At 36.0% G+C, this 24,001-nt stretch overlaps 1 protein-coding gene across 4 annotated transcripts in view; it reads left to right on the forward strand.

Moving 5' to 3' along the window:
• GPHN (gephyrin) overlaps positions 1-24,001 on the forward strand; it is a 286,661-nt gene that overhangs the window by 182,743 nt on the left and 79,917 nt on the right. For 2 of the 4 annotated variants that reach the window (XM_031049092.2, XM_005149265.3), the window contains exons 7-9: positions 1,694-1,966; positions 3,228-3,335; positions 10,816-10,950. In XM_031049092.2, coding sequence (XP_030904952.1) covers positions 1,694-1,966; positions 3,228-3,335; positions 10,816-10,950 — 516 coding nt within the window. The remainder of the gene's footprint in view (positions 1-1,693; positions 1,967-3,227; positions 3,336-10,815; positions 10,951-24,001) is intronic. The other 2 variants (XM_034062164.1, XM_005149266.3) reach the window with 1 other exon arrangement.

Genomic DNA, 24,001 nt, shown 5'->3' on the forward strand with positions numbered 1-24,001 from the left:
GCTTCTCTGAAAAATTAGTCCTTAATTACTTTTTCATTATTATTGGTCAGTTCACTGATTTTTGTCTTTGTTTACCACTCACTTCAAGTTTGCTTTTTCACAGAAGTAATGATGTTTGTATGCTTCAGTACTTTAAACATTTAAAAAATAGTACTGTAGAGACACAAAAACTCTGAAGTTTACAGTTACATTAGAAGCTATAATTATTATGCTTGCAAATATATTTTAGTATATATTCATTATATACAGCATCCTATGTTAATCTAGTTTGCCATCAAGTAGTCTGACATTTCATTACTCTTAAAGGAGCAATTGAAAGGTGGGTTCTTATTGTGAAGCTTTGAGGACATAATGTGAGTTGTAGTTTTGCCTTACACAGTGGCTTATATAAACTCTAGTGATTTCTGGTGGATGGCTTGCTCTGTATCTTGTTTACATAGGCATTTTTTAAAAATATTTGTTACAGCATCTATTTATAAAATGTTTATTGTTTTTTATTTTCTGGATTCTCTGAAATGTTGAAATAAATTTTAAATAGTCTTCCTCATGCTAGAAACAAAACTGAAAATGAAGTACAACAAAAGGAGTAACGTCAGCTTTCTTTGTCAACTTGTATGTTCCCTCACTGCACCTCCATGGCAATTCATTCTTGTGACCCTGCCATCATTTTCAAATAATGTAATGATTCTATGTGGCCTGCTCAGATTATATGAAGAAAACTTTTTACAGAGGCGCGTGGGAGACAATAGTCTTAAAATGAAGAAGGTAGCTTCCAGCTAGATAAAAAGACAACCGAAAAAAAACAAAATTCACTTTGAGGGTAATTGAGTGTTAGAACAGGTTGTCAAGAATGGCCGTGGAGTCTCTGTTCTTGGATTTTTTTCAAGACTTTACTGAGCAAAGCCCTAAGCAACCTGTCTGAATTTCATATTGATGCTGATCTGAGTAGGAGCCTGCAGTGTGTGATGTCCTGAGGTTCCCCTTTGATTTTATGAAATACTAGCATATTTTAGCAGCAAAAGTAGCTGTCTATAAGTATGCCCATTACAGAAGAAGAGCAGTTACACAGTGTCTACAGCTTTACTTTCTCCAGATGTATAAAATAAACATTATTTTTAAGATCACAGAGCAAGGAGAGGTTTGAAAAATTGTTTATTTATGAACAATTATTTCTGAGTTATGTAAAATTATAATTAGTGTATTTTGTCATTCTTCCAGTATATAGGATAAGTCCACGAATAAAAAAGGATGTAATTACATGGAAGTATAATTATGGAAACCCTTATGAATTGTTCTCTAATTGTGAAGGAACGTAATAGGAATGGTATGAAGCTAATACCCCTGCAGGGATAGAGCTAATGTTTTTATTCTGCATTTTTGTAGCATTCTGCCAGCTGTCATCTACTGGTTTTTGTGTTATGTATTCATTAAAATTTAAGTCTTGTTTTCTGAAGGTTTTATCCAATATTAGCTTAATTACAGTAGCCCCGTAGCAAAAATATGTAGTATAGTCTGCAGTTATGGTTCTGAGTTTGCCCTCTGTGAGCACTTGTATAGGGCATTTAAGGTTTTATTTATGATTGGGTGAGAAGATGCATCTAAATCCCAAGCACATTCTAAGAGTAAATCTGAAAAATTCCTATTTACTTCTGCAGGTAACTTCTCATAGCATTTCTCTTCTTCTTGTGTGTAGGAATGCTTTCAGTTTATACTGCCAGCCCTACCTCACGCCATTGATCTTTTGCGGGATGCCATTGTAAAAGTAAAGGAGGTACACGATGAGCTTGAAGATCTACCTTCACCACCACCTCCTCTTTCTCCTCCTCCAACCACCAGCCCTCACAAGCAGACAGAAGACAAAGGAGTACAATGTGAGGAAGAAGAGGAAGAGAAGAAGGATAGTGGAGTTGCCTCAACAGAGGACAGTTCTTCTTCACATATAACAGCAGCAGCCATTGCAGCTAAGGTGAGTCTGGCTTGTTTCCCTGAGAGACCCTTTAGTTTCTATCTCAGGTACTTTCCACCAATCTGCATGTTAAGACTATACACTGATGTCTGTGTGGTCAAAGACATACATTTTAGGTATGTCCTGTCGAAATACTGCTTCATAAAAATATATGAATCCTGTTTCAGTAGATGATTTCAAATACAGTGGGAGATATATTGTATGATATATTGCATGTTACCATGCATTTTTATTATACCATTCTGATGTGACACACTATTTTTAGTGAGGTTTTTTTTAGTTCAAAATACACGCCTGAATATGTTAAGTCCAATAAATGGCATACTAAGGAATCACAACAGGATTTCTTAGGCCATGATACCTATTTTGAAAAGAAAATGTTGGTTTCTAAAAACATTGGTAAAAAGTAGGACATATAGGTAGCAGGTTAAGTAATAAGCTATCCAGACTACTGTATTCCGGTTTGCATGTCCACATAAGAGACGTGAAATTCTGCCACAAAACTAAGTATCATCACATTGTCTTGATAGCCTTGATTTAACCAGCAATTCATAGATCAACATTACTCAAACCAAAATAATAAATTTGAGACTACAAAAGGAAAAAATCAGATAACACTTGCAAATCATTTGAATTGAAATTTTAAATGTTTTCCAAAGAAATATCATATTATTTGAAGTAATATATATGTACCTCAGTTTTGTCTTCAGTCTTCAAATGGAAAGACAATGTATTCCTATGTATCTGGCAAGGTTTTTTCCTAAACTGCATTGTTCTATATTTACTCCACAAATTGTGCTTTTAATTCCTATTATGAGAATTGAAAGTCTGAGTGACTCAAAATTGTATTAAACATTTTCTAAATCAGAGCAGCAACATTCTAACTCCAGAAATTTGAATTCAGGTCTGAGACATCTTGACATTTCTTAGACAGCTGCAGCTGGAGATCATCTCCTCATGTACAGAAAATCCTGATTACATATATCTTTACAGGGATGAATTAAGGTAATTATTACTTGCCAGTTTCAGTTTTTATTAATGCACATTGAAAATATCTTAATTTCTTTTGATACAGACAAAAGTAAATAATATGTGCCATTTTAAAGGCAGAAAATACCTGAGATCTAAACCGGCTGTGTTCATATGAGCTTGCCATTTCAGTGTCACACTTGTTTTTACCTCATTCCGTTTCAGTCATTTGCTTGTATAGTTTCATGTTTTCCTGTCACTGTATTCATAGCTGTTATGTGTTGTGCATTAGAAGCATCCATCCTACACCAGTTCAGCTGTTATCATGGCAAAAGGTGAACAGCCCATCCCTGGTCTCATCAGTTATTGCCATCACGCAGCAGGCAGTGCAGAAGAACTGGTAAGAGACACTTCCAAGAGGCTTTTGCACTAACCGTAGCTAAAAATACACTGCCTGCCTCCTAGTCTACTGTGTGAACAGATAGTGTTATTTATTTTCTTCTAACCAAGACACATCAGTGCTATCATTTAGAGAACATGCTACAGAAAATACTGTTTGATACAGGGCTAAACAAGGTAAAGTTTATGCACATTGTCAGTTTGAATAATTTGGCTGCTGAGATAATTATTTCTATAAAGCCTTTTTCTGATTTGTCATCTGCTTTGTCGTCGAATAGACTCAATAGTTGAATGTCATTAAAATAATCCCCTAAAAATTACTGCTTTAGGGCTATGAAATCTTGGTAACTTTTTCCCCGTCGTTTGCTTTGCTTTGCTTTGCTCTCAGTATTTTGTTTGTCAATATAATACAGCATTTACACTGGGTATTCATAGTTTGTTTTCATCACTGGCAGTTTCTCCCTTACTTTTGTGGTCTGTTTAAAAGTAGAATTCTCAAAAACAGAAGAAAAGACTTGAGGAGTCAAGATTCAGTGGACTTATTGTAAATTACTGGATTTTAGGAATAGTAGGCGGTCATTGGTTAGAAAGGACTTAGTTTATTACAACCCAGAGGTTATAACTTGGGCTCTAACAAAATATACTTGTTATATTTCTGCCAAAGGCTTCGTCTAGGCTTGGATCAAGATAGAATAATGAATACAGTATCATCAGGAATGGAACATAGTGTATTCATGACTGAATACATTATAACTGTAGATTAGATTAGATCTCATTATAACTGTAGATTAGAGAAAACTAAAGGCAGTTGGCCTAGGGAGAGCTGTCTGACCTGTTCATCCCATCTCAGCCAGCAAATGGGGTATAAGTTCTTGTGAAAATGTCACTACATTTGATGACCAGAAGTTGCACTTTCTTGTTCCCTTAGGCAAATAGTAATTTAAACTGTCACACTCAAATAGTGTCACACCTCTGTATTTAAAACATGATGACCATGTCTCTTGAAAACTGGCTTAATAAATGTGGAGGCATTAAAGTTCACATACGTGATGACAAAGTTGTTTATGTATACATACATACACATCTATTCCAGTAGCTTTATTGTTTTGAGTTGAGGTTACTAAACTACAATTTGCACCGTATTTTTCAGTATGAGTAGAACAGTGAATTCAGCCTCTCTGATGTATGCTGTTAAACTGTCATCCAGGCTTCTCTGTCCTTTTGCAGTTACTCTTCAGCTTTTGTTTTATGCATTCTATAATCTAATTCAGGTCTTCAAACCCAGAGGTAGAAGTGGCTAGTTTTTCAGAAAGTTGTCGGGTTTTTTAAGCTGTCATTTCTGTATGTTTTAAGACATTTTTGCTCTTGTATAACAATCATAGTAATTACCATCTAAAGCTTGTTTTCTTAGTGCCTCAAAAGCACTGTCAATCTTTGTTCCAGTCCTCAGCAAAAGAGACTAGATCTCATATCTTTTCCTTTTCCCACTTCTTGTCAACACTTAGTTCTCTATTTTAAAAATACAAATATTTAAACCTATATAAAAATCCTTCTGGAAAGGTAGTATCAGATAAAAACTGTAGAAGCAATGACTGATGGATGTGCTGGTTATCTTTCTCTGTCACTTCATTTGTTTCTCATTAATTTCATTCTCTGTTACTGTGTTACAACAGGTTTTCCACTTCACCTAGTGCAAACAGAAGCTGTTCTCACTGACCTTAGAGTTTTGGTTTACTCCAGTTAGAGTTCTGAGACCTCTGCCCTCTATTAAATTTGTTTGAAACTGGAAAATGAGCTGAAAAATTTTAGGGGAGATATCATAAATACTCAGGATGTGACTTTGTGAAAGTTTATCTCTTTATTGAAGATTTCCAGGCTCCAGGAAATTCAGAAGTTTCTCATGGGTTTATCAAGGTCTTTAATGGGATTAACAAGAAGTGTCCTTGGTTAGAGATGTAAATTGCTTAAATAATTTTAAAGGAAAATCTTACTAAATGTATGTGAGAAAAATGAGACATTCCCCATATCATATGCATAGGAATACAAATCATATTCTATTTTCCCTTTCACCTATTGAACAGTAGATATGCATTATATTTTTTTATATTTATGTTCATGCAGTATATGTATCAGCACCTTCTCTGAAATCAGCAAGTTGTAGGTTTAATGAGAATATTAATACTGGATTTATAATACAACACACTGTCATATTAGAGAAATTAAACTCTTGGGAGCAAAATTTGTTCATGTGAATTGACTTAATTCTCTCAGTGAGATTTTGTGTCTGTGAAAGCTAACAAGGTGAAACTTAAGAGTTCTAGATTGGTTTATATATGGATTGGTTTATGGCAATTGTCTTTTCTGTAAAGGTAGAGATTAGGGAACAATTTCCATTGAAATTAAATGTCTGTAATAGTTATTTCCCTTTGCCTTCAGCTTCCTTTTCTGATTAGTATCCTGGCTGAAATTTTACTTAGATTTTAATTTTCTCACAGGCAAAAATCAGTACTTCACATGCAATTCAGTGGAGACTGGAATTGTCCCAGTCACTTTGTTGAGAGAGTTTTTTGCTCTGGAAAAGGTAATATCAGATAAAATTTTAGAAGCAATGATTGATAGATGTGATGGGTAGAAGAAAATGCACCAAACAGTTACTTGCCTGAAGGGAGCGAGGCAATGTTCCTGTAGAATAACCAGAGTAAACCCAGTGGACCAATACACAATCATATCAAGATGTGTGCAGCTTTTTGTCAGAGGAGGGTAAGGAAAAGATGTCTTATCTGAAGACTTAAAACTGTTTTTGATCTGAAGACTTAAAACACTTTTATTGTGTCTTTTTTTATTTTATGCCTTTAGCAAAATGTAATTTTTTGCTGCATTGTCCTTAGTCACGGAGATTAAAAGGAGACATTCAAATTTATAGATAGCATTGGAGGTCTGCCAGTATAAAACTTCTGGATTTTGGTCTTTTTTCTTGTGTTTAACATATTTAAGATGGGATTTTGGGAGAAAAAGAGAGCAGAAGGGAAATAGTGTTTCTGACTGCAAACTGTTTGCATGATAAGAATATCATTGTTCTTGTTTACCTCTATTTACTCCAGTTCAAAATACACCTCTAAGATGCCATTTGCAAATCAAGACTACTCCAAATAGAAGCCAGTTATGCACTGTTTCTGGATAGGATGATATCCTCAGCATAATAGTCCATAGTGAAGAGAAACTTCCTCTGACTTCATAATTTATAATGGAAACTGAAGCAGAAGATACTTAGCCTGGAAAAATCCTCTGAGGAAAGTTGTCTTTTTTTCAAATGCTGACAGAAATTGACTAGTAAATAATACTTTCAGTCTAGAAATACAGCAGTAGATCAGAAAGCAGGGGGCTGTGGGTACACTGAGAGCAAGATCTTTTTCCACACAACTTATAAACAGGTTATAAACATGAGAAATTCTAAAGTGTGGAAGAGAGTTTGCAGTAAAATAAGATCCTCTAGGTATAACCCAGTATCTCTAAGTCAAGGTTGCTAAGTTAGACATACTCATTACTTCTAGATAGAATCATAGAATCATAGAATAGTTAGAGTTGGAAAGGACCTTAAGATCATCTAGTTCCAACCCCCCTGCCATGGGCAGGGACATCTCACACTAAACCATGTCACCCAAGGCTTCATCCAACCTGGCCTTGAACACTGCCAGGGATGGAGCATTCACAACCTCACTGGGCAACCCATTCCAGTACCTCACCACCCTAACAGTAAAGAATTTCTTCCTTATATCCAATCTAAACCTCTGCTGCTTAAGTTTCAACCCGTTACCCCTTGTCCTGTCACTACAGTCCCTAATGAATAGTCCCTCATCAGCAACCCTGTAGGCCCCCTTCAAATACTGGAAGGCTGCTATGAGATCTCCACGCAGCCTTCTCTTCTCCAGGCTGAACAGCCCCAACTTAATACATTTAAAAGCCATATTTAATGACTTGAGTCTTAAGATTGGTCATTTTAACTCCACAGTGACAAGCAACAAAGCTGTCAGTATCTTATCACTGGTCCTAAAGATGCAACAGATTTTAAAATCTATGACTCAAGCTTGTTCCTGGAAGGAGGGTACTTTTCAGTGGCTTCTATTTGTGCTAAAGCCCTGCCAGACAAGAATGTTTAAAATGCCTCCATGCACACTGGGTCCTGCATCTCCATTATAAAAATGAAAAAATAAAATCCTGTCCAGAAATGTCCAATGTTAGTGGTTTGACTTGTCACTGGATCTTCATCTCTTGCTGCTTTTTATTGTCTGTTACTGTCATTTCCCCCAAATATGGGGTTCTTTTGGTGGTTCTCTTGGAACTTGAACATTCTTACATGAGCCAAGAAACTCCTAATGGGGAGAAAGATCTTAAAATATGTGTGTATATATTCCTTCAAAGATCTGAATTTTGACATTTCCTACTCTGTTGTAATAGAAAAGTGAATTGCAGGAAGTAAGAGCAGTCTGATCTGGTAGAAGTGCCGCCTCTGAAAAAAGAAGAGGCTAAAATTATGAGAATAAAATTAGAATAAGCCTTTGTAGAGAGTGTGTTATAGAGGAATATCTGCTGCATTTTGTGTTGCAGAACTAATGTTAGAGCTCAGTTCTCTTACCTGAGGTATTTATCATTTGTATGTCTTACCATTTTAGACACAATTTCTAAAATATATAAAAATAATTTCTAAAAAAAATTATTCATTATGTTAAACTAGCAATGTAGTCAGTTATAAAGCTGGTGAGATATCTGCATTACTGGGCCCAAATACTGCAGTAATAAGAAGCAATAGACTTTCTTAGACTTGCTGTATTAATGCTAAGAAAAGCATTTGCATTCTTTTACCTCACTTCTTTGGAACTGGTGATAAAATTGCACAGAAGAGACAGAAGGTAAAAAACAATGATAGATTCACTTTTGTAACAGAAAATAAGACCATTTTCTCACTGCTCTAAGATGGTGTAATTACATTTATTTAAGTTGCTTAATAATAACAGCTAAGGGATCTGTCCCTAAAATTCCAGCTTAGAAATAGATTTGTAGAATCATAGAATAGTTTGGGTTGGAAGGAACCTTTGAAGGCCATTTAGTTCACAACTCCCTACAATAAGCAGGGACATCTACAACTAGATCAGATTACGGAGAGTCCTTTCCAACCTGACCTTGAATGTTTCCAAGGATGAGGCATCTACCACCTCTCCAGGCAACCAATTCCATTGTTTGACCACCCTATTGTAAATAATTTCTTCCTTCTATCTAGTCTAAGTCTACTCTCTTTTAGTTTAAAACCATTACCCCTCATCCTATTGCAGCTGGCTCTACTAAAAATTTTGTCACCATCTTATAAGCCCAAGTTAAGTACTGAAAGGCCCCAGTAAGGTCATCTTGGAATCTTCTCTTCTCTGGGCTGAATGACCCCACTCTCAGCCTTTCCTCATAGGAGAGCTGTTCCATCCCTCTGATCATTTCTGTGACCCTCCTCTGGACCTGCTCCAACAAGTCCAAATCTTTCTTGTACTGAGGACTCTAGAGCTGGATGCCATACTCCAGGTGGGATCCCACCGGAGCAGGACAGGGGGGCAGAATCACCTCCCTCAAATGCTGGCCACGCTCCTTTGGATGCTACAGGCACACATTGCCAGCTTAAGTCCAATCTTTTGTTCACCAGTACCCCCAAGTCCTTCTCTCAGCAGTGCTCTCAACCCTTCATCCCCCAGCATGTATTGCTGCCAGGGATTGCCCTGACCCAGGTGCAGGATCTTGCACTTGGCCTTGTTGAATCTCAAGGGTTTCACATGGGCCCACATCTCAGGCTTGTCCAGGTCCCTCTGGATGGAGTCCCATCCTTCAGACATGTCAGCTGCACCACTCAGTTTGACGTCATCTGCAAACTTGTTGAGGTGCCCTTGGTCCCCCTATGTCATTGATGAAGATATTGAACATTATTGGTCACAGTATGGACCTCTGAGGGACACTATTTATCACCAGTCTCCATATGGACATTGAGCTGTTGACCACTACCATCTGGATGCAAGCATACAAACAGTTCCTCATCCACTGCATATCAAATCCATATCTCTCTAATTGAGAGAGAAGGATGTTGTGGGGGATCATATCAAAGGCCTTGCAGGAGCCCAGGTAGACAACATCTTCAGCTTTTCCCTTGTTCACTGATGTAGTGAGCCTGTCATAGAAGGACACTAGATTGGTCAGGCAAGACTTGCCCTTGATGAAGCCATTCTGACTGTCTGAAATCACTTGCCTATTCTTCGTGTACCTTAGCATCACTTCTATGAGGATCTGTTCCGTGAACTTTTCAGGCATAGAGGCAGGCTGAAAGATCACTAGTTCCCAGGCTCCTCCTTTCTACCCTTTTTAAAAACGTGTGCAATATTTGCCCTTTTCCAGTCACCAGGGACCTCACCTGACTGCCATGACTTTCTCATATATTGAGAGTGGCTTGGCAACTACATCAGCCAGTTCCCTTAGGACTCTGGGATGCATCTTTTCAGGTACCATAGATGTATGCATGTACAGGTTCCTTAGGTGGTCACAGACATGACATTCTCTTACAGAGGGAGGGACTTTGCTCCCCCAGTCCCTGTCTTGCAGTCCATCCACTCCAGAGGTGGGGGAAGAGAGGCTGCCAGTGAAGACTGAGGCAAAAATGTTTTTGAGTGCCTCAGCCTTCTCATCTGTTGTTACCAGTTTTCCAGTTGTGTTCATCATGGGTGTAAACTTTCCTAGCTGGTCTTCCAAGACATTATGTGAAGTTAAAACAAACAAACAAAAAGAAAAAAAAGGATCAAATTCTTATTTTCCTGTTTGGAATGCGTTTTAAGCCAAGTGTGGCTTTGGCTGGTGACTTCTAATGCTTTTGCCGGTGCTCCCTCCAGAGAGGCCTGCAGCTTTTGCAGCACAAACTTTACTTCAGGAATTTTTGTAGCCAAAATAAAGTCTTTGGTACACGAAATGAAGAACATATATTCACTGCATGACATTTCTTATGAGAGATTTTTTTCACTGCACAACATTTCTTCAGAGGGATTCTGTCATTGCTAGTAAGTGGGTTTCTGTTCACAATCTTATCCCCTAGCTAGAGAATGGGAAGTCTGCATTCCTTCATGACACAGTAGAGATCATTGTTGGTCATTGTTGGGTTTGAAACAGAGGCTTAAGAAGAAAAACATTACTTTCTTACTGTTACTGTAGTAGTATGTCTGATTCATAGGTTTATCAGGAGAAATATTTGTTCTATGCTACTTCAGTTAGAATATGATCTTATATATTTGCTAGGTGTTTGTAACTGAAATTAGGAGAACATGCCATTAACCACTGCTTGCACTGAGTATGAGAAGGTATGGAGGGTAAGAGTGGGGTATTCCTGTGGTTTTCATGTGAGGTTTTGGGTAAGTTTTGAATACGGTATCATTGTTACTATTAATTCCATCTCTCTTCTTTTTAAGATTCCAGATTCCATCATCTCTCGTGGTGTTCAGGTGCTCCCACGTGATACAGCTTCCCTCAGTACTACTCCTTCAGAATCTCCTCGTGCCCAGGCCACCTCTCGTCTCTCCACTGCATCCTGCCCTACACCAAAAGTAAGTACATTGATGCCTTTGCAAGGTCTGTGCTCAGGTACATAATCTATCAGATTAACGTATTGCCTCTGATGAACAAGTTTGGTTTGCATGCAAGGGTTGTATTATTCTAAGTAACAGATAAATACAAGACAGTATAGTTCATTCCATGTATGCTGTTGCACAATTTAATGTGGGGGTCCACCAACACGTTATGGTTACTGAAGTTTCATGTTATCTCTTGCAGTATAAATCATGAATATTAAATTGTTAACACCCTGAATGTCTTTAATATCCCCAGGAACATAGATAATCCTGCCATCGAGTAGCAACATTAAACAAGTAGTATTTTGTCAACAAAATGTGTATGCAAATTTCTAGCCTGGGCTGGGGCAGTCCTGTGCCTCACTTTATTATTTGGTTTAAGAGACTTTCAAGCCAACTGGTTTTGCACAAATCTAGATATTTGCTGCCTGACATTTGGAAACAAAAACCAGCCTAAATTGAATAGAAAGTTTTAATGCCAACCTTATGGGATTATTATTCAGTTCTTCCTGATTACGCTATATTATTTAATCATCGAGGTGAACTCTATTACATTCTCTTTCTATCAAACTTTAATTAGGATATATCAAAAACTAAGTTAATTAACCAGTGGCAAGGCCCAAGATGTTTACTTTCAGAAGGATTCCTTTCAGCAGAAGAAAACTCTGTCTGAATTCACTTTGTGTGTTCATGTCACAAAGATCTTTCTGTGGCACCAGATGCTGACATACTAATAGACCCATAGCAGATGGCAAACAATAGCATTCTTCCTCATCTAATTCATGATGCTTGAAGATTATTCTGCTTGCTAAGGTGATTGCCAGCATCTGCTAGGTCTTCTTTCCTGCTGTCTCCTTCTTTTCTGTCAGCAAACAAGATTTATTTGCAATCATACATAGAAATGTTTTGGTTTAGCCTGTGGAATTGTTTTATGCAGTACTCACCTTCACTGTAATAGAATAAGAATTGTTCTGATGGATAGCATACTTAAGCTTCATTATATAGTCTACTTTTCTCAAGAAGATACTCAGTGAATTCTATCTGCAAGTGGCTTCTTCATTTTTTTGCAAAGAATTTGTCACTTGTCTGATAGCTTAAAAGTAAAAGTGAGAGCTTACTACATTAGAACACTCAGAGCTATATGAAACAGAGAAACTGCACTAAGTGTTATGCCTATTGACAAAGCAAGTGTCCAAAGAAAACCAAAAGAGACCAGTAACAAGCATAAAAAAGAGACAGCACTGCTAATACTTCTAGATGTAGCCTATATACTTTCAGAAAGGTTATCACAGTCGGAAGGAGTAAAACTTATCTGTTGTGAAGCAGAATGCACTCCTCTAGACTATCTTCCAAGATTCAGAAATTACAGAAAGAAACTACACGAACTTTGAAACACATTAAAAATCTGAAAGTCTTCTTTGGGAAATTAGTTGAGATGAGCTGTTATCATAATTGGATCATGCTTTGGTATTTCATGTTATGCCCTATTTTTCATGTATTACTGAAAAAACAGATTTTGTTCAAAATGTGTGAGATCACACCACTTTTATAAGAGGAAGTGCCATGCAACATCTGGCCAGTTTAGCTTTTCTGTGCTGTCTTTTGAAAGTGGGTGGTACAAGCTGATGTGAGGAAAGATCTGGGAAAGCCCAGTTGGAAAATAAGCATGAAGTGTGATCTCATCTCGTGGGTTTTGCACAAAAGTATAAGCTTCTTTGCCACTTAGAGAGCTCGTAGTAATTTCACTTATTACTTGAAAAACTCCAAACAAACTGCTTATTTTTCTTCAGTCCTTTTCAGTACCCACAAGTTCTCAAACATCATACAAATTTGTCAAGAAATATGGTTCATTCATATTCTTTAAGATTGTCAGTATGTCTAAATGTCTTCACTTACTGTGTTTTCCCTTCTGGACCCTGGGTTTCTAATAATGCAATATGATTTAAACTTACAATAGATCTCTAGATCCACACCGTAGTGAGATTAAAGACAAATTGTATTGTGCTATCCTGTTGATGTTCTAGAGTGGTATTTTTTTCCTTCTTTAGTCTGCAAGTGTTCATCTTTTCAATATTATTTGCTGGTTGAGGAACCCATTTCAGGACTCCAAAACACCCGACATGAAACAAAGGAGAGGAATTTCAGGAGAAAAAAATTAAAAACCCCAAACTGAACAACAGTTCAGTTTTCTTTGATTATACACATCGTTTGTAGTGGTGGTGTAGCTGTAGAGCTAGTGGCACTATATTTCTTTGTTAATTATATATTCAAATTTAATTTTTGTACCGTTTTTGTGTATTTTTTGTCCTAAATGTGCATAAACCCTAACATCTCTCTCACTGAATTTGCTGAATAGTAGAAAGTTGAGTGTGTCTCAGAAAAAGACAAATCAAGCTTCTGCAATGCCAGGAGCACCCCTATTGAATCAATGTAAGTAGCAGGTTACTAATGCAGGGGGTATTGGAGAGAAGTTATGGAAGATTGTATTACTAATACTCCTGATTGATCTGTTAGGAGAAGTCTTTACCTTTTTATAATTCTATTTTGGAAAACCTGCTGTTGCATATATATATATATATACACACAGATCATGTAAGCAAAACATTTCATTTTAATTTGCTTTACTTGTATCTTCCATGTTTTCTGAAAATCTCTAACAAAACAGTAAATGATGAATATTGAGTTTGAACCTGTATATTTCAATCAGTCCTCAAAAGTTTAATTTACTGATAAAAGAAGTAGTTATTTTTTTCACCGTAGCCTCTTGCGAGGTCAACTCAAGAAAAATTTCCATTGGGACTACTCTGTCTGTCATTAGGTACATCCCAAAACTAAGCAAACTTACTTTTGTTAGCTTTTAATAACTCTATGTAGAACACCTTCCTGATTCTCTAAATTGCGTTTGAGTTTCAAGCAAAATCCACTGTGGCTCAAAGGTCGTTTAAACCATATTTATAGTACATGGATTCACGTACAGAGGCAGTCTAAGTTTTACTCAGGGGAGAACTGCACTAACACTCTTCCATTTTTTGGTCATTCAACCATAAAGTTGATAGTAATTGTGACAGATATTTTTGTCTTTTACAATGTAGTTTTGGTCTTTTGAAAGTTCTAGTGCTTTCTCAACAAGGTTAGATGAATTTGTGAATACTCACATGACAAAAGTTTAGAAAGGCGCAGTGTGGCTTACAAGTTTTTCTTGTCATTTGCAGTACCTACTCAGATTCTAAGATGTTACTATATTTTTGTATATGTTTATGGTCACCATTTTCATTAAGTTAAATGCAATGTTCTTTTCAGATACAAAGTAATACAGTACCTAATACAAAATACCTTTTAGAAATATGGAGAATTTTTTTAATGGTTGCATTAATGTTGACTCTTGGGACTTTTTTTAAACTTCCAGTGTATTATTTCAGATCTATGACTTCAGATAACTTAAAAGAATATATCGAGAGCAAATGACTGAGTCATTCCTTCAAACTTCTAATTTTGTTCTACTCTTAGTGAGATGATATTAGTATAAAAGAAAATTACAGTTTTCAAATTGGAGTCTTCACTTCTCCCATACATAAATGACATAATCAATATTTAATTTTTGGCAATGTTGTGTGTCAGAACCAAATGAAGCAGAGATAGAAGACCAAAGGCAGGTTTTAAATTATCACCAGGAATACCTTTCAGTGACAGGAGGTGTTCAAAGTATTCCACTTTGCAAGGTCATCAGTCTCACTGATGATCAGTTTTTCCACTTCAATATGCAGAGTTTCTTTCAATATTATCATGAAGGATCCTAAGGAACTTGGTACAGTACTTCTGAGAGTGTTTTTTTTTTCTTTTTTCCATCTTGCTGCTTCATTCCCAACAGTCTGTATATTCTGCTTAAGAAAAAGGCTCTCTCTACTTGCTGGTTATTTCTCCTTTCCCTAACTATCTATGTTTTAGTTGAACTGGATCAGACAAAACCCTCAATGGTGGCAAGTTGCATCCTTACCTGTTTGGAGCTGTGATAGACAGCTTTTACTTCTTATGTAAGAAAGGTATATAGGCCCAATTTTACAGCTAAAATCAGCAAGCAAGGCTGCTTTTCAGGAGTTTTTGGATTCTAGCAAAAGAGTCATCTACCCACTGCTTCATCCACACCTTCTTTATAGCATAGTATATTCAGCTAGTTAATCACTTTGTGTAACTTTTTATAGCTGTCTGCTGTTAAGAACTGTTACCTTTAAAAGTTGTAAGTTTATATTCCCTCAAAGACCTAATATTCCTAATGTCAGAATTATGTTATACATAATTTTTGTAAACATTTCAGTTGCAGAGAAATTTTGAAATGAAAAGGCTTAGGAAAATATATTAAATTTTTTTAGAAAAGAGGCTGATGAGAATTATTTCTATGTCAAAAAATATTATATCTCAATCATCTCTTACGCTTGCTATCCATGAAAAATGATGCTCTGAACACCTTTCATAAACTGTAGCTTTAATGCTGAATGTGCATATTGGTTTTTCACACAGTCAAGTTACAAATTAATACTAAACCTAATTATGATTTATGTTTTCAGTCTAGTGTTGTGACTTTTAGTATACAGCTGCTCTGTGAAGAAATACCATTAACATGAGCAGGTAGAGTTGGGAGTATGCTTTTGTATCAGTTATTGTTACAAATTTTTCAGTAGAAATATTCAGTATTTTTCAATAGAAGAAAGGTCAGGTTGCTTACCAGAAATTCTTCATTAATAGTAAGATGCTGCTCAGGACATGATACAGCAAGCTGTAGTTTTATCCATAGTGTGGGTATTTTGTGTACACTGAGTATGTTAAATTCTGTATTTGTTATCTTCATTCCTAGTATTTCTTCTGAGGTGGGCATCAAGGTGAAAACAATATGGCAAGTATATGAATGTATTTAAAAGTTTGTATGCATAGACTCAATTCCCAAGATTTATTTTTTATGAAGTTTGTATATGCTGTGTTTTTTTTCTACCAAGGAACTTGCTTGAGTGCTTTGGCACTAGCAAGTGCTTTGACACAGTTGTATAGCTGTGATATGGTTGAGAAGCATGGAAAAGTATAAAGGATGTTCTAAATTGTTAGGATGATCTAGCTAGGTGAAATCACACACCGAGCACTGCAAGGATTTCTTGCTTTTTCCTGTAAGAAAAGGAAGCTCTTTATAGATAGAAGCTTAATTAGGTATGTTAAACTGCCAAAAATTCCAATATTGTGATTATTTCTGGGGTTTATTTCCTCTTATTTTTTTTTTCAGTGCAAATTCCAGGATTACAAAAATGTATTTAGTGAAAAACAATGCTGAGAGAATGTATATTGGAGCAGAAAATAGCCGGTGTTGCTTTAAGATGAGGAATCCTGCTTACTAATGCATGTTAACCTTCTGAATCCTCCCATGTTCTCCTCAGTACAGTGCAGCAGTGCCTTTCAAATCAATTAATAATTAAGATACTAGAATATTTTCTATATAATTATTGTCTTTTTCCTCATTGTTTAAAGTGTACTGTCCTGGGAAAACATGTGGATGATTGTGTTCCTACTAAGTCTTATTTTTAGTTTAAATTTTGGTTAAAAATCCCAGTTGTTCTTAGCTGGAAACGCTAGATATCACAGCTTCAAAAGTGAGAAATTGTACTAAGAAGCAACATGATATGCCTGGGATAGTAAAAAAACCAACCTAATACTTCAAAACTAATAAAAGGAAAGTCTACTAAAATCCCTTCTAAAATAGAAGATTCACTGCATAGGAAGGTTGAAAAATACAGGGGTATGGTTTTAGGGTTTTTTGTTAATATCAAAATAGGCCTATCAACAAGTCTCTGGAGAGACAGAATAAAGACTTGAGTTATCAAGTTTAAGGTGAATGTAGAATTTCAGTGGAGGTACTTATTTGACTTAGTTTTATTTATTGAATATCTGTTTTTCAAGTAGACCCATATTCATTGGAAAATGGAGTCTGTATTAAATACATAGCAGTGCCAAAATCCAGTTCCTTTCCTTTTCTCATGCCTAAGAACTGTTAAGAGCAGGGCTGAAGAAGGATGTTAGAGTAATTGGGAGTTGACTACCAATCCAGAGCATCCAGAACAATTCTTGAATTTGTAGAATGAGCTGTTTTTCAGACCTGTTATATACTGAATAATGAAGAAGTTCTAATATGCAAAATTTCTCTACATTTCTCTGGCCTAGTAACCAGTTTATATTTTGTTAAGCTATGGAATTCCATTCTTTTTGTGAGTCCAATGAAACTTTCAAACATGTCAGAAATAAGCTTCTTAGTCTTTACCTGAAAATATCTATATTTTTAAATTATAACTATTCTGCATGTGTATCCATCCCGAAGAGAATGATCTTGCAGTACAGACATCCTGTCTGACACATGCATTGCATGAGTTCTGATCTATGTATGCATATGCTACATCAGCTTGTCAGTTAGTTCCTCTTTGATTTTTTTTTCCAGTCAGCTTTGGGAGCAAGAGCTTTGTTGTTACTGTGCTTTCTTCAAAAGTCAGCTATTGGTTTTTTTAATTCTGATAACCTTGGTTTGTCATTACTTCTAAAAAAAGGTCAGGATGTGCATCTCCTTCACACATTAGTTTCCTTACCCACACCTTTTCAGTTCCTGTTCAAGATAAATCTGTGGTTTGAATTCTGATGTATCACAAATTGAGATTTGGAGTTTGTTTGTTTGGGTTTTGAAAGACAGCAATGTCTTTCATCCAGATTTTTCATCTAGAAATTTCTTTGAATGCACCTCCACAGGAACAGTTGCTATTTCAGTTTCCAGTATATCTACTTCTGGTCTTGTCACCAATGCTTGGTGAGTTTGTTGGTGCCTAGTAATCATGTCTAGTCTAATGAGGTCTTGCTGGAATTAGTCCCTTGGAGCAACATTGACCTTCCATCGCCATTCATCATCTTTTCCTCAGGCATATTAGTTCTTATTACCTGTGCTAACTGATTTATTTTTGTTTCTTTATGAAATACAGTTTTAAGAGTAAAACTATGCATCTATGTGCTGAATCTTCAAATAGCTATATGTGCTGTTTGTAGAATTTTGTTTTTCCACTGCTCCTCTTTTTTGGCATCTCAGTTCCTGATAATCTGTAATTTCAGCCATTCGTACATTAACCTGATCTTAATCAGCAGTTCAGGTATGTGCAAGCTTGCTTCTGTTCTTCCACTGACGATTGATATAATATATAATACACATCGCTTGCTGCTGTGTTCTTTTGTTTTGATAAAAGGAACAGGAATTTCATAAACATAAATGAAAGGATAGACAGTGATCCTTTTCTAGTTGTTTCTTTCTTGTCACACTAAATAATGTAGTGAGGTTGTAACAAAGATCAATGACAGATATTATAGGAGAGGTAGGTGATAGTATTTTAAAACAAAATGGATTTCAGTCACATTTTCATATCTTTTATATTCAGCAGCGCGAAAGATACATGCATTCAGTAGAGCCCAGCATTCAGGCGTCCATATATATGTGTACCCATGTGGTCCAGTCAGGATTATTTGAATTGATGTGTAGGATGTGGGGCACAGGCAGTTCTCCACAACTTCTCTAGATGTCTTCCTACACTGATATCCATGAAGTCAGTGTTGGACATGCCCTTTATGCTCTTTAGAGGTTGACATTTAAGGGGATATTTGTCCCTCCATCAGGTTCTACCTCTTGAATATTTTGTATTCACATGCTGTCCCGTGTTCTCCTTATCTAAACCTGCTTTTTACTGTTCCAACATCATCTCTCAGTGGCTCAACTCGTTGTCTTGGTCTGTAAATTGTTTTAGGTTGCCTTGTTTTACTGATTGGGTATCTCCAATGAAGTGTTGCATGAAGTGCTGTGAACTAAATGAACTACTAATCTGCATGCCATCAATATATTTGCCTTACATCCCTTCTGCTATGCTGTCTGGTGCATCCACGCTCATACATTTCCATTTTTTCTCTAACACTTTTAATATATCTGTTAGTTATTCAATGAGTTTTCTTATGCAGAAGTCTATATTAACTTACTATCAAAACAAGCTACTTGCAGGTTGCATCCTGATATCATATCATGCTTCTACAGATTTGCAATATAGTAATAATATTCCATTTCATGTGCACATGCAACCCAAAATGCTGTAAAAAATTGCGGTACTATAGCAGCAGCAGCAGTTATGTGTTCACAGGAGCCCAAACATAGATTTAGACCAGGAAAGCTCTATCATCTGCAGTAAAAGTTCACTGGTTCCATCTACCTGATGCAATAGGTTAGAAAGAAGCAAGAATCTAAAGTACAGGCATTGCTTTTCCCATGGATGATGTAAATATGGAATTGCCTTCAAGTTATATATTCTTTAGTGAGTGTACTAGTAGTCCCTAATGTCGAATTTCACTTACGAAAAGTTAAATGGCACCTCTTGGTTCTATGAATCTCACCTCCTATTTTGGGCAATACCCAGTACAATTCAGTGTTGTAATATGTAATGCAAGCTGAGTGCTAACTAACCAAGTCGCCCTTGTGCCACTGTTGGCCCTTTAACTTAAATACACCAATCTTTTCTTGGTCACATATTCCCTTCTCAGATACACTTATAAAGGAGATGCATGAAAACTTACAGATGTCATTTTCATGAATTAACTAAGTGAAACGTCTTCATTTTTATCCTTTAAACAAAAAAGAAAAAGCAAAACAAAAAAAACCCAAAAAACAACCTCCGTCAAAAGTCTTTTTCTGCATTTGTCACAGATTTGCCTTCTTTGGAGTGATCAAATCTGCTTATGTGAGATTTTACTGATGCTTGTACAATGGATTTATAATCTACCTTTTTTCCAACTGTCAAGTCCTTGCCCATGTAGTGAAGATGCTTCTTAGTTCAGAATTTTGTGTAAAATTTCACTCTATTTCTTTTACAGCAATCTTCAATGTTACTGAATACCTGCTGATAAGATTACTTTAATATTCTCTAATGATGATGCCTCCTGCATTTATCTGAGAACACTCCTAACTTTTGTGTAAAAATCATTATTGAAAATACTAGATAAGGTCAGTTTCTACATCACTCATTTACAAAGTATATTAATAACTTCTCTTCCATCAGTTTCCATTTCAGCAGTTACCTTCCAACTAGCAACTTCATTGCCATTCCAACAGTTCTGTTTTTACTTCTGTATAGTCCTGTCCTACATTTCATCTCTTTATGAGAGCAGTTGCTTCATCAGAACTAAAAGAGCTTTATACTAATTTTCACTGATTACTATGCCTTTGTTCCCATACTGTGTATTATCATCCCAGATCAAAATTCAGGGAAGGTATCATTTTTCAATACCGAGCTTACCACTGATATCTTTGCAACCTCATTATGATAACACTTCTACTTTTTCATATTATGTTTGTATGTTTAAGGGATCTTTTACTCTTTGTTTTAAATTGCTTTCACTCTATTTTGTACTTAACAGTTTCTAGCTTAGACAAAATAGTATCTTGAAGTTTCATGTCTTCCATGCTCTCAGTCCAGACCTAGTAGCGATCTTGGCATAGTTTTTTGTTCTTCTTCATTCAAAAAAAACAAAGTATTTCAAGAGATTATTTTTGCTGTCTTTGTCAAAGTGTCTTCAGTTAGAATGGTACTTTTGCAAAAAGGTTCATGAAAGATGGCCATCTCATTTGGTAGGTAAAGCTGTTGCTGATACAGGAAGTATCTTTTTCAAGATCAGTCTTAATTGAATTGAGTACATGTTCACTTTGTATTTGCTAATGTTTAATATCCATACTAAAAATTCTTCTCTTTTGAGAGCAAATCTATGTATACAAGCAATTAGGCTATTTCATTATAGTAAAAAAAACGTGAAGTCGTTCTTGGTCTGATGTGGTAAAAAAAACAACTATCAAAAAAGTTAGTAGTTAATCTAAAAAACAGATTGAATCTGATTGCAAGGCTCCAGGTCATTTACTCTAGAGTATGTTTGTGTTGTCTCCTTGTTTTGCATGGATCTTACAAGTTAACCTTCTACAGGACATGGGAGATGTAGAACTTATCTCAATTTTGAGAATTTTTGTAATAACTCTTTTATATCAAGGTCTTGTTTCTGGGATCTTTTTTGCCCAAGCAGATAGGCTTCCTGTTTTACAAAATCTAGATCTCAAAATCATGTTACCCTTGCATTGATAGGTCAGCAGAACAACGTGTTCAGTGTGAATACAGTCATTCATTTGTTTGTCATTCCAAAACAGAAAAGACAGGACATTGTCTTTTAGGACTTACACTGAGCAATTGTTATCAGATTTGGAGAGTTTCATTCATTAAGTAGATTCTTACATCATATTGATTATCCACTTTTTTGAACTGTAGCTATTTTTAGCAAGTATTACCCCATACAGTTTTGGGAAAAGGTACAAGAGGTTTTCTTCTCAGCATTCTTCTGCCAAGTTCCCATGCATTATTTCCTGGCTGGAAGAGGAGAACATATATACTACTTAGTATGTGGTCTAATGTTTTTATCTGTTGGTGTATATAACCCTCATTCTATGCCTCTCTATTTCTCAGAATGATTTAAATAAAAACGTCTGTGTGCATGTGTCTATGCAAGATCTTTTATCACAGCTAAGCCTATGTATTGTGCAGCCATGGCAGAAAAATACATGTGCAATATGTCAGTGCTGCTTTACTTGCTCTTTTGTTGTGGTTCCACTCTATCTATTCTGAGTGCAATAAATAACAGCTTAAAGTACCTCAAATGAGCAGTAGTATTAAGCAATGAGATGAGATAAGCGCTATAGCAAATTTATCTAGAAAGGTTGGAAAACATTACTGTAATGCGTAACATAACAAGTCCATTCCATTAAATAGTCCTGTTAAATTCTAAGTCACTAAGTATCAAACAAATAGTACTAGAAAATGAGAAAGCAAAGGTGATGGAAAAAGTAATTGATTTCAGAATCAAAAGAACAGTTGTCACAATAAACAGCCATTCTAAATTTGATAATACAGTTCATGCTGTTAAATTCAACTTCATCTGCTTACACCTCTACCTACCTTCTTTCTTATAGTGTATGTTAGAAACCCTTAATTTTGTAATTCACGGAAGGGGTCAATGCTTATCCAACTCTACATTATGTATCTGCAAGAAGAACTTAGTACGTGCCAAGTGTTTGAGAAAATTCTTATTTAGTTGTGCCACTTTTTGTTTAACAAAATATTGATCATAAGTTGTTCTCTCTGTTTCAATATTCTGCTGCAATAAGAGCTGGGAGAAGGCACTGTAATGCTCCAGGGAGTTGTCCCATTTTGAGCAGCAGCAATCTGTTTAACTAGTTTTGCTTGTTCCTGAAAGAGATTGTGTAAGAAGATAGTATTTAATTTTTTTTCTACATTTTTGCCTTGTAAAAGTATTCAACTGTTGCAGCACAAATCATGACAAAATTCTGATGACTCGTTACAATGTGAGTTCAAAACTGTGTGACCATGAAGATATTATGGCATTCACAGATGCCTCAGGATTGGGTGTTACAATATGTTCAAATGATTAACAGCAATGACAACAATCCAAATGAGTCCCCATATTTATTACACTCAAAATTTTTCTTAAATGTCTGAAATTAATTGCCTCATTTTTCTGACCAATTTAGTTCCATTTTAAAAGGCAAAATACATATTGTCTCTTTAAAAGGAGCATTTATGAATAGGGTAGGATTTGATTTCTTCAGTTATGCTTCAACAGTATATTTGCTTTTGAAAGGAAGTGGTTATCTATTTCTGATTGCTTTCACAGTAGCATTGCATATTCTTGGACAAGAATTTCTGTAAGCATTTATCGATATTTACATTTACTGAAGCCTGCATATATTTCAGTAAAGAGTTTTTTATTTAAACCAGCAACAGTGGTGACTGCAGGAATGTATTGACGGGAAAAGTCTGTGACAAATTAGGAATCCTTAACGTGAGAAATCCAAAGTGCTTACATTTGGAACATAATTCTGTCCAGTAACTGTGTTGGAAACTCAGCCTCCCACTTGAATGCCCTACAGTAGATTTATGGAAATCATCCCCTAAGAAACAGTAACAAGTTTGGTGAAATTTCAGACGGGCTGTTGGCAATCTCTCTCAAATGTGCACCATTCATTACAGTTTATTTAGTAAGACTAGTTTTTTTTCTTTTAAAAATAGTTTTTCAAAATGCAAGGAATGCCTTTGAGGAAAGAGTTCTGTGTGTTGGCATGGTGGTTCTTCACAGCCCTTTCTTTGCTTTGTTAAGTTCCCAGGCAACCTCCTGGGACAATGGTTTCATTCAAAAACCAGGGTCAGTATGGACAAAGGTTGACCTTTGTCACTTCCCAGGTTATTGTTAGTATCTAGCTTCTTAAAGATCATATTGTTTAAAGCTTCTGCAAAGTGAGTTGATTCCCAGATCTTTCCACCTTATCTTCATCTTCTGAGATTATCATCTCACTGATTAATTATGAGTTTCCTATAGCTTTAATGGATACACCCTTTCCCAGTATCCTTACTAGCCCTTCCGCTTCTCTTTCACAGTTGAACTCTGCAGGATGCATAGATGTGAGGAAATACATGTGACAAGAAGCTTTATACAGATTTTCCAAACACAACCCTGCCTAGGAAAAAGGAGGAAGTACTGGATATTAAAGATATTTGAGAACAAACCTTAAATGCACTTGTCCTCAAAAGAGGTTTACTCTTCTCTTTAAAGTCCCACTGGACCATCTGTTTTCAGAAAGTTGGGATGTTCCTTGTTACACTGAGACCCAGTACAAATATCTCTCCCTTAATTTTGTTAAAAGTGGCCAAAGACAGTAAATGTTTTACTGGTTTGCTTTATAACCTATGTGTCCTACCATCAGACCACTTCTAAGTGACTTTGTTGATGCAGCAACTTTCACCATGACCACCAAGGTATCTTTGGAAGGAGTTAGCTGAGCATCTAAAACTGTTGAAAGGACACTGCCCTCCACTGGAATATGGACAGCCCTGTATATGCTGCAGCTTTTAGAGCTTTAGTTCAGCTT

Source organism: Melopsittacus undulatus, chromosome 4 (assembly GCF_012275295.1).
Source record: "Melopsittacus undulatus isolate bMelUnd1 chromosome 4, bMelUnd1.mat.Z, whole genome shotgun sequence".
NCBI lineage: Eukaryota > Metazoa > Chordata > Aves > Psittaciformes > Psittaculidae > Melopsittacus > Melopsittacus undulatus.